Source organism: Ostrea edulis, chromosome 9, assembly GCF_947568905.1.
Source record: "Ostrea edulis chromosome 9, xbOstEdul1.1, whole genome shotgun sequence".
Classification (NCBI taxonomy): domain Eukaryota; kingdom Metazoa; phylum Mollusca; class Bivalvia; order Ostreida; family Ostreidae; genus Ostrea; species Ostrea edulis.
The window spans coordinates 41,119,496-41,132,175 of NC_079172.1; the positions used below are offsets into that span (position 1 = coordinate 41,119,496).

The following is a 12,680-nucleotide window of genomic DNA, read 5'->3' on the forward strand; positions in this document are numbered from 1 at the left end:
GCAATTTAAAAAAATTGACAATACTCGGAATATATTCTTTTAAAATTTCAAATTTTTCCATATATCAAATGCAAAAAAACTCATTATTTATTTCCAGTGTACTAGCATAAAACTTTTTATATCTATATTGTAACACACACATAAGAATTTATTTGATGTAATGATTAATTTGTGTTGCTTATGTTCTATTGATACCAACATACAAATCGAGTTTATACGTATAAATCAGAAGTAAAAGGGTCATGTTTAACATAATATAGCGCAATAACAAGCTCTACGATCCCAGTAATTTCAAAAGGTGTATAATCTCCCCTTCAATGTAGAAATAAAAAAAACACACTTCTAAAAACAATGATAAAACTACACACTCCGCAGGTGCGAACCTCAGGTAGCGTTTTGAACATTAAATGTGATACTATTACATTTGAAAACCTAATACAAGACAAAAAGTGAAATATCCGCTAATCCTCAGCCCTATCTCCATACTTTGTTTGTTTGCTGATCGTTTAACTGAAACGTGTTTATAAGGCATAAGCTAAGATAGGATAAGTTTATTTTGGGCACCAAGAAGGGAATTTCAAAAACGTTTACAACATTAACTACAGAGTACATGAGCTGCAAACTACATGTGGGTGTAGGGGGGAGTGCATACATATATGAATTGCAAATCAAGTGTATTACAAGTAAATGGACAATATCAGTATTATACCAACATATGAATAATAAACTATAATGATTTTTGCAGTTTTAAAGCATCACTTCTTTTTCTGAAAGTTTGCACTAAATATTCACTCGATTTGACAATTACTGGTTTGTCTTCATTAATCATCAACCAAGTAAAGTTGTCCTTATTTGTTAAAAAGGTATATAAAAAAATTGTTGAACTTGTGTATATCATGGGAAAACATATTTCTCTCTTCAACATAGAATGGACAATCAGTGAGGAAATGAAATTCATCTTCTATACAATTTAGGTTACATAATTCACATGAATTGTCTCTCTTTGGGCACTAGCGACTTCCAAACCATATACTAGTGAATTAGTACTGGAATTACAACCTCTCCAGACCAGAAGAACCAGCTTACGACCCGTCATGTTATATAAAGTGGTTGAGGGGTTGGTACCGGGGCTACCGCCACAAAACTTTGTAAACAAAGGAAAACCAAGAAGACAAATGAATTAAAAACTTTCGGAGACTGTGTTTACAAACACAAACATTCTTTCAAACCAAGTTAAAAATAGCAGCAAGCGCTTAGAAACAACTACAGCCAACACAAATCTTCATTGTTTGTGGACACCATAATCAAATGGAACAAGCTTGAAGACCATATAGTGTGCGTTAAAACTGTCGAGACATTCAAGACCGCCCTCGACAGCCTGTGTCAATAAGACCGACACTAGCTCTCTCACCGTCGTAGAAAAGTCAGAATTGGTAGCTTCGACGCACCCATACAAATACATATAGTATACTCAAAAGTGGAAGGCAAAAAATACATTAATGATACTTTTATTGAACAATCACAAAATTGCAAAGTATACATATATAAAAATCGATTTTATATGTAAAAATGTAAACAAAAAAAAGTATCGTTTAAAAACATACAAATAAGTTCTTCATGTACAAAATAAGTGTGGATTTCATACTGGATTTCAAAACAAGTTTATATATCAAATAAGATGTGTCCATTCCTCAGGGCTCCAGCTCGAAATCAGCAAAAATCACGTATGTTCTGCGCGTGGTTGCTACGGCCAGCTGGACATAGGAGGTAGAAATACATTGTTCGTTATCTGAAAATAGAAAGGTGCGTGAGAATGGCTCGAACTGCATCAACTTCCCTCGATGTGCAATCTGTATATACTAAATTTTTTACTTAAACTTGTTATTTTCTATCCCAGTTCTAGTTTCTGGAGAAATTCAAAATAAGATATTTATATTAAAGCATCTGAAATTTATTTTAAAGAGATACAATGTCCTGTGCCCTTGGGGGTCCGTAAATTCGTTGAATATTGAAGCGCGGGCTATATCCATGGATGAAATTTGAGAAGTGTGGAAAAATTAAAAACCAACAATGAAGTTTATCAACTGGTGACTAGTGTATTAAATCTGTAGACCATTAAATTACATCTACATACTGTTAAACCGTAGAATGATATGTTCAGCTTACCTCTGTATGGCATCATGGGAACATAGTCTTCAATCACAGAATACTTTGCAAAAGAGCGCGGGTATCGGCTGGTGAAGCAGTAGGAGGGGTGTGGCCTCTGAAACTGTAGGTTCAGCCGTGAGGCGGGGTCAGGGTAGTGCCACTGGACTTGTCCTTTAGAGCAGGACGCGGGCACCTCCAGGGTATTGTCCTCGTTCACATCCACCACTCCGCTACAGAAATAAAACCAAAAAAATACTTATTCTAATTCTAGAGATATTCAAATGCTTATAAATATTGCAAGGGAAAGGAACCGATATATAAAACTAAGATTGATTTCATTTATCACCAAAGAAAATATCAGTGTGAATTCAAAATATATCTATATTACATCTATATAAATATATAACTGTGAATTCAATATAGGTCTATATATCTATATTAAATGTATGTAAATATATAACTGTGAATTCAATATAGGCCTATATATCTATATTACATATACATGTATGTAAATATATAACTGTGAATTCAATATATATCTATATAACATATAATCAAAATTAAGGATTATCTCCTTCATGCATAGCTCTTATCCTTAGACGAATTTGACTCCACTTTTTTGGCTATAATAGCTCTAAAACTTCATTGTATTTTCGCTCTAAAACTTCATTGTTATTTCGGATTTCAAACATTTCGGTTGAGCATCACTGAAGAGACATTATTGGTCGAAATGCGCATCTGGTGCATCAAAATTGGTACCGTATAAGTTTTACATAACGTAAATATATAACTATACTACTACCCCGATGAAAAAATAAACGAATTTAACATTTAAATTAATCCGACAAATATGTGCTGGCACTTTTAATAAAATGCCTTTCATGACAGTATATAATATGAAAGATTTGTAAAACTTACATTCGTGAATTACCGCATTTTAATACCGCTATATTTCTTCTTGCATCCACACCAAATACAACTAAAGCAATTAGATAAGTTAAAAGAAAACTTTTCGCCATCTTATTTTGAAATAGTGTATCTCTCGGTCTCACTCGTCACTGTTCCAATAGTTCGTTTTTGACTTATAAATTTATATTTATATACACCTCTGAGCCACTCGGGGGCTACAATACTACGTTAGTACCCTTGTGGGATGTAAACTTTGCGAGGACCAGTGACATCATGATTGAGGCTCACAAAAGGGTATATTTCATTTCGATAGAACCATTTTTCAGCATTTTAATTATGCTTTGTTTGGTTTAAAAAGTCGAAATATTGATTTCAAAGAGAATAACATTTCTAATTAAGTTTTCCGTTAACTGAAGCGGAAATATCCTCATGGAAATATTTGTAAATCCCTCACAAGCCCAATCAAAAGTTGATTCAGAACTCACATTTCTGCCGTGGGACTTGATTTTTATTGTATCTCTAAGTTAAATAGGAAGGAAAATGATAATGATATTTTCCTGTCCTTGTGTAACAAGCGAAGCGTGATGTATTTGGATGTGACCTACTTGAAGTAAGTGCGTTGACGCATTGGCTGTCCGAAGATGACCGAAGATGACCGATCAATGCCGTATAAGGAAATCTTGACTTCGCTGCTATACCTGTGCAAAGGCGGGTCATAGATCATTCTATACGTTTTATTACTTTCAACTTTCTTTCTGACGATTTTAGCTTCAAGGATCGGTCCATTTCTGATCACAATATCTGTTGACCAATCTTTAAAGAAATAAATAAACAAATACGTAAATATAATGATAATTTTAAAAAAAAAATAGAATTTAGATTTCTTTTAACATTATACCCTTCGGCTTGGGTAGAATGCAAAGGAATGTGACAATTCTAAAACAATTTTTGATATATTAAAATCGTCATCCTAATCTGTGCTTTCACTGTACAATCTTCAAAGAGAGATGCATACTGAAGTTTTGCTTTATTTTTTGTCAAATTCATATATTTCATTCTCTCTAATTATTTGATAAAATGCTCGTTCTGTAGTTCCAAAGGAGTAATCAATCACACCCGAAATTTCCAAGCATCCCCAAGGTTATTTTCTTGAACAATTATATACGTAGCCCTTGATATTTTGTACATGACATGATAGCTGTTAAAATTTTAAACAACTCTAAATATTGAATTGCAGCAGAATTAATCAACCTGTTTAGCTCATAAGTAATAAAAGAACAATTCAAACATCGAGTAGAAAATATAATTTTCTAAAGAGAACCATTAGAGAAATGTTATGAAATCATAATTGAAGCATTACACGCGTCATTTGTCTTGAGAAAAAAATACCAATATTCATTTTTGTCTCAGTTTCTTCTTCATTTCCTCAGTTAGTGTGGCGTTTGCTCCCCCCCCCCTCCCCCCCCCCCCCCCCCCCCCCCCCCAGAAACTGGACCAAATGTTTATAACGAAAAATGTTTACATTAACCAATCCTGTGTCTATAATAAACCATATATCCTGTGGTGCATATTTTTTTTTTGAAAGCACTGATCTAAAACTTTATATGTATATTTCAAAATATTGATTTTATACGAATTACCCCGTACATTCTTCGTTTTCAACCCAACCCCCAACCCCCCATACATACAACCTTTTGACGTATATACCTTATACAGAATGCAAAACAGTGCATACTCAAGCATAAAACACTTGATTCGATAGAAACCTATACATGTATGGTGCTAAGGAGCAGATGCATAGATGTAATAGAAGTTTTGTCTGTATCTGATATAAGCACCTTGTCATAAACGTAAATATTGAAACCAAATTCGATATTACATGTAGTTGACATTCAGAGAGAGAGAGAGAGAGAGAGAGAGAGAGAGAGAACAGTTATCTGTGATTTTTACATTAAATGTGTAGATCGATTTAAAAAGAATGTCGTTAGCATTGTTTCTTATGATTTATCTAATTTCTTCTATATTTCTTAAGAAACAGCATGCATAATGATATATCAATGTTATGAAAGACATATCGGACCATTTGGAAAAAAGTTCAAGTTTTACAGATCGATTTTTATCATTTTCATACTCATAATCTAACATAAAATTTTTGACTGCGGTTGAACAATATTCAATAGCCAAACATAATCCGAGTTAACAAGTTCAGCATTTCAAGGGTAGCAGGGGACTAAATGACATTTCAATCCATGCATAATATTACTTGTGTATTACAATGAATAACATTAAAAGGGTGTGTTACAATGTAAAACATGGTTTTATATACATGTACTGTACACAAGCCGGTCACTAAATCTCAGACAAACTATCAATTACCGAATAAAATAATTATATATTGTTCATGCATACAATTTCTTTTAATAGGTTTTTCAAGAATAGCGTTGCTGGTATCATCGTATCCTTTCGGGAGGGGACGTGACCCACCCCCACCCCCCAACCATCATTTGAGTAGGACACTCAACGGGTCCATACGTATTACAAAGTTGGAATCGTGAGCTCGTCAAATGTCGGCGTTATCTATTAGGACGTTATTTTGGATATTAAAAGCAAAATCTATGAATGGTGACATGATAAGATATTAGACACGAGTATGATGATTTGATTGACCCGAAAATGACCACTGGTATGCAGGTGTAAATACTGAAAACTACACGTTTTGTTTTACCTCTGTCAGATCTTAGTTAACGGAAAACCAAATGATTTTTTTATTTAATGCTCTCTCTCTCTCTCTCTCTCTCTCTCTCTCTCTCTCTCTCTCTCTCACAAGTGAGGGTTTTGTGTGTGGAGGGTACGTAATCACAAAACCTTGACTTGTGAGAATGTCTCTCACGGTAATCAACTGACTAAGCAGTCTGTAATTTAAGTATCTCAAAGGGTCTTTCCTTCCTTTAGTGGGGTTAACTATCAAAAATATGATCACGTCACAATCAAATGTTTTCTACTTGACTTGTCCTAATAAAATTGGATTCACGTGGAGAAGTGAACATTACACAGAACACAGTGCCGTACCGAGAATTTTTTCGGGGGGGGGGGGGGGGTGCTCAAGTTAGTAATCTTTTCCGTCCAAAGGGGGGGGGTAAAAACTCCAAAAATGGCCAAAAAAAAATCAATATTAAACTAAACTGGGGTTGCAAACCCTGCACTTTAGGAACATAATATTATCAAATGCTTTCACTTCAGACCACGTGACTACACGGTATGTATATTTCGTATTAATTAAACGTACTTCATAAAAGCGAAAGAGAAAAATAAAATCATCACAAATAAATTTCTGACAAGAAATATAGCTAAAACTTGTCCTCTTATTGGCACTCTAGGTGACGCCGACTTCATTTATCGAGAAGCATAAAGTGTTCAAGCTGTGATCACTGTTTTCTTATGTCATTTGGACTTATTTTACATGCTGCAAAAATGAATGACAACATTGTTGTTGTTGTTTTTCCTGAAACACATTACTTACTCTCAAACTTATCTCTATTCTTTTTGGGACTAACAAGGACTAAAGTTGCGGAACTGTAGCTCTCCGGGTAAAATTAGGATTAACCAGAGAGCTGCATCATGTCCAACCGTGATGCGATATACTTCTATATGTAATAACTGATTATGAGAAAAGTGATACACATCTCGCTTGTAGTTAAAGTTTTGCTAATACAACAATAAAGTCGTTAACTGATAATTCAATTTTAAAAGAGCCATGAACATTAATCAATATATGTTGCAAAACTTTATAAATGACTAGTTGGGACTAGTAATTCTATTTTGTGAGTGATGGGTTGTCACGAAATAACGCAAAAATACATTTCTCTCGTGTATCTAGGAATCTACTATTTGTGATTTGTCATAACGAACATCTCAGGACTTAAATTTTGGTCAACCTTGTGTAATGGCCATTTGACGACAACAGTGAAAGTCACTTAAAGATAATCTTTTTTATTCCCTTATTGATCCGTGTTTTAGGGGGAGGGGGAGCTTACAAGTTCAGATGAGACAGAGATGCAGAATATTTTATGGCATACCTGGAACCGCGATACTATCAACAAGATCACAGCATTGTGACGTATAGATTTATGCGTACTGTTGGAGCGAGATTTCGTCGAGATCGGTGTAAAATTGTGAAGATTAGATCATTGAAAACTAACTACTGTTCCTGTGATCTTCACTCAAACTTTCTTATCTACCATTTCAGCTACTAAACGGGAAAAAAGATTGAGATAATTTGACATGGAATCTTGCTGATGAGATGATTTGAGATTGTATGAAGCAAACCCAGAAATCTTGTTAAGATTATTTTCATAAAAATGAATTGTGATAACAAAAACGGTTCATAATCTGATGCCTTATAGCTAGAGGTGATAATAGTACGTGTAGTTTTATATCACTCATCGATTAGTGTCATGCGATCTATATTTAGTATTTTTTACAATTCAGAAAATTACTCGTGCTAAAGAACATGTACGCTACACAGGTATCGGTTAAAAGAGCAATCCCAAAGACGGAGGAAGAAAATAATTATATAATTATGCGAAATTATTGAACAGATAATACTCAAAATTGATCATGAGTGGCGGCTTATTTCTCCAGGTGTCTGATTGAAATGTTGAAAGGGAAAGCTTGTACATCCGTCCAGTATATAATCAAGAGGTAATGATAAAATCAAATGTGACTACATTTCATAATTGGGAGGTGTTTTCTTTCTTCTTTTATCTGAGACTGAGAAAACAGATCCCGAACTGACACAGCCAATTTCATCCATTATCATCAGTGCAACGAGTCAGGAACATGGAATTCCTCCTCTAGACATAGTTCTTTTTCCATCGTTACTCTCTGTAAAGGCAGGTGCAAAAACAATTAACTCTGCTCGATAAAATAATTTCCAAGTTAACCACTCCGTAAGCTTTAAAAATCAACATCATTAACAAGTACTCAACTTTTCAAATATCTGCTTTCAATCAAATTATCTAGTTCTTGCTAACAAGACTACGAAAAGTGTGTTTTTAAGCAGCATGAAATATAGGGTGCAGTGATTTATATATATTCAAGCTTTCAACGGTTCCCTATATGATTAAGATTTTATGTAGTTTTTATTGCTTCACTTGAAGATGTCTCGGTTTCGTGATTTATTTTTTATTATTAGATAACTAAACAATGGTGCCTTGTTTAAATTCATTTTGTTGTTTTCCATATTATAACGGCATTTTAAAAAAAAATGTCTATGGTCAAATATTCATCATTTATAATCAGAATCTCCAAACACTTCATAAACACATACATGTAGATATGCAGGAAGCGCTGGTATCTTTTAACTGTCAACACCACATCTAAACTTTTTACGGAGTTAAAAGGAAACAGACATGGGAGAAATATTATCGAGAAGAAAAACGATATTTTGGTGAGAAATTCTCTCATTGGACAAAAACTAATTTAATAAATGTGTTGATTGACAGCGTAATATTCATCGTCGCAAACCATGGTTTTGAGTCCACTCGCGTTCATGATGGAGAGAATCGATTAGAAGCACCCGTGGGTAACCGACGATGCGTAATAGTATACGTGCCATTTTCGTTTCTGTAAAACTAACGTCGATTAGAAGCACCCGTGGGTAACCGACGATGCGTAATAGTATACGTGCCATTTTCGTTTCTGTAAAACTAACGTCGCTTCCATCAGATAAAAGGATTTTAAAAGTTAAAGGTACAAGTAGAACTTGACTCTATACCGAGGGGGAATGTAGTGTTTCCGGAATCAGTGTATTTCAAACGACGTCACGCTCAAAATATATTGGCCTACAAGTTTTGAGAGGGAGATTTTTGAAGGACAGGCATCCCATAGAGAATCCAATTAAAGCTTGCTAAATATTTTCTGGATGCTACAGATTGTGCATCTTAATGCGACACGCGTTGTAGATTTAATGTACAATGTACATATAGTTAATATAAATTCATCGATCTCTGTTCACATGGTTATACTCACTAATAAATCGTTACTTGATTATTATATAACTGTACCATACCTATGAGATGTTTCTCAAGGTTTCAATTCAATAAACTAAACCAAACCAGAGAGGACAATTGTTGATAATAAAACAGGAGAACGATTGCTTCTATTTTTACGTATTAGACTTGTATCCAGGGTTTTTATTTTACCGTTTTGTTCAGTGGCTTCATAGAGAACAAAGACTGCGGAAATTAAACCTCAGAGGGTTTTACTATCGTGCATTGCGTCATAGATCATACGGGATTTTCTCAAGATGCTTAGATCTATAAAAATATAAATTTAATATTTGAGGTAAGAGAATGAAAAAAATCCACATGAAATTTTGTTCAACGTCATAGCCGTGGTTGTACCTTGTTCACCAAATAAACAAAAAAATGTTCTGATACTACAGAAATATCTCTTTCAATGCGACGTTTTTCTACCTAAAAACAGTTTCCAAACTGAACGTTCTTTTTCTATGCATAATAGTTTTTTTAATTCTATGTATCAATTCACAATAAGGAATGAAAACGAGTGCAGACTAGCATGCATCTGGTTCAGCTTCTCCCTATGACCAGTGTATGACGTAGATCAAACAGCGGATGTATCGAGAATGTCTTCCCAGAATGCTCTCATCAAATGAATAATCGATGAAATATCAAACACATCGCATGTGCAGGTCCACCTATATACTACTTTCATATCTTCATTTTAAACGTTCAAGAATTTGTAGCAAAGAGTTCAGGCGGTAAAACGTGTGGATGGCTTTCGTTGCTATTTTGGCTTTGTTTGCAGATTGTAAATATGTGTTTGTTGAATTGTATGTGTCTTACTGACGTCTTCCATTATTTTGATGGTCTCCTCGTGATATTTGTCCGAATTCTGAATATAATGCATAAATCCTTGTATTAAAGTACTTAGGATTTACAATTAAAAAATCGGTAATACTCCTAAGTAATGAAGTTGTGCATTAACATTTCCTAAACCAATTTTTATATGATATGGATTTCAACATTTCTAAAACACACTCTGTAATATGCACAATATATGACCTCTCATTGAATACAGATACTAATATAACCCGGGCTGACAACTTTAATATGAGAGAGAGAGAGAGAGACAGACAGACAGACAGACAGGTAGAGAGACAGACAGACAGGTAGATAGACAGACAGAAAGGGCTGATAAAACGTGTATAAAGTGAGGACAATTGAAACCGTTTGCCCTGCATTGTGAGGACAGAAGTGCACTATGAGGACAACCTATCTACATTACAGTAACGTCCCCATTAAAGTGACCCACAGAATGTGAAAGATGCAAGATCTGTGAGGACAAGTAGTGTGGGGACATGTCCTCACTAATGTTCTCTCTCAAAAACTTTATTTTACAATTCGAAAAAGGAATATTGTATAAACTATATGAGTGTCCCTATAACTACTTAATATAGTACATTTTTGTCTTTACATTAAGAGAGAGAGAGAGAGAGAGAGAGAGAGAGAGAGAGAGAGGGAGGGAGAGAGATCACATACAGAAACTAGACACTAATGTATTGTATTTATGACATGTATGCGGAAGCGAGATGCTCATGTTAAGGAGAGCGATACACCATTATAAAATGGTGGACTTCCGCTTACATTCCCCACATCAATAACATGTGAAAACTAAGCCGACGAAATATGTTGAAAATAAATGAATGAATTGGGGAAAATTAATTTGTCTTTGGATGTTCGAACGATCAAGAAGACTCGTACAAAGATATAAGAGAGATTGGTGATCCTGTGAAAAAAGCCTATAGTTGACTTCCCAGCTCTTATCAAAAGATAAACTTGTATGAATTGCTATGAAACAAAGTCTTGTCATTGAATTCAATACCATTTTTACGCAAGTTATAACAATTCACACATGGAATGTAGGATTCATTGGCTGATTTACAGTAGCTGTGAATGGTAGTTGAAAAGTAAGCTTGAGGTGATGAATTGAATCAACTTTTGTCTCCACCTCTCATCCCCAGCCCTCAAATGATGTACACTGTATGATATGTAGGATTTTGAGGTTTCGGCAGGTTGTTTGCTTTTTGTTGGTTTTGTTTGTTTTTATTTATCTATTCATTTTATTTATTTATTTTTTTGCTTTCTTTGTTTTATTTTGCTTGCCAAGAATTTTCAGACAATTGTGAAGTCGACGTCTTCTCCAGTTGACCCCCCCTCCTCCCCCCCCCCCCCCCTCCCCTCTTCCCTCGAAAAACGATGCTGCGTGTCTATCGTATACAACACATTTTATTCCTATCACCAATGCAGCAATTTTTACGTATAATTCGTATTTTACGGCAAGCTAACACCATCGATTTCTTTTATTTATTCTTTTTTTAACTGAATTAGACTGATCAGTAGAAAATATGTTGGCACGATGTAATGTATTCTATCCAGATAAAATTTTGAGTCGGAGATGTTTAAGTGTCTGATGTATTGCTTTAGACTTTCTTTTAATCACCGTAGGATCTTGTAACATCTTAGAGTTCTGCAGTTCTGTAGCTCTCAGGTCGTAAATATTGCGACAACGGTGAGTTTTAATGTTCCAATATTCACGAATCGGAATAAACAATTATTTTTCCTCGAGTATTATCTCACAGGTGAATATTTCACCTGTCAGGTGATAATCACCTGTAGTTTTGAAATGTGTAGATGATGGTTTTTATATTCGGCTACATCTTCGATTTTGACGAGGGGTAGAGGTGCAGCCGAGTCGCTTGAGATTTGGCCGAGTAACATACGTAAATGTCGACTAAGTGACAACCCTATTACTGCAGCATACATGCAGTCTGTGATTTCTCTTGACATGCATTGTCTCCTTCCCAGCATTCCTTTCATATTTACCATAAACTAAACGTAATTACCGCGACGAGCTAATTGCATCACTGTTGCGTCACTTTCTAGTAATAGTCTGTCGATATCATGATAATGCTAGTTAAAAAGAAATCTCTGCTAGTTCAGGTGAATTACTTTCAGTATAATGATAACAGATCTTGACAATAAAGATCGAAATATAACCGTCTGCATTTCCGGCATACCGTGTCTGTTTCTACAAGTATACGACTATCACTAGCAATGTGATATTTATACATGTATATATATCACTGCACTATACAATATATCACTACGCTATACATTATACCACCGTATCATAATCACTGCCCTATACAATATACATGTACCTCACCGCATCATATATCACTGCGCTATACAATATATCACCCTATCATATATCACTGCACTATACAATATACCTCACCGCATCATATATCACTGCGCTATAAAATATACCTCACCGCATCATATATCACTGCGCTATAAAATATACCTCACCGCATCATATATCACTGCCCTATACAATATACCTCACCGCATCATATATCACTGCCCTATACAATATATCACCCTATCATATTCATATATCACTGTAATATATACATGTATGCCACTGTGACATATATATCGCTGTTACAGTAACACCACGCACTGTGTTGTCTATATAACTATAGTGTGTTTCCACAACTAACTAAACGGCTATATGTCTACATAACGGCTATATGT

General features: G+C 34.8%; 1 protein-coding gene across 1 annotated transcript; it reads right to left on the reverse strand.

Moving 5' to 3' along the window:
- Positions 1-1,492: 1,492 nt before the first annotated feature.
- LOC125657958 (uncharacterized) lies at positions 1,493-3,293 on the reverse strand. Its single transcript, XM_048888930.2, has 3 exons — positions 3,067-3,293; positions 2,167-2,378; positions 1,493-1,789 (listed from the first exon to the last, which is right to left on the reverse strand). The coding sequence occupies exons 1-3, from the start codon at positions 3,165-3,167 to the stop codon at positions 1,692-1,694; spliced, it is 411 nt and encodes a 136-aa protein (XP_048744887.2). The 5' UTR covers positions 3,168-3,293; the 3' UTR covers positions 1,493-1,691.
- Between the last annotated feature and the right edge of the window lie 9,387 nt (positions 3,294-12,680).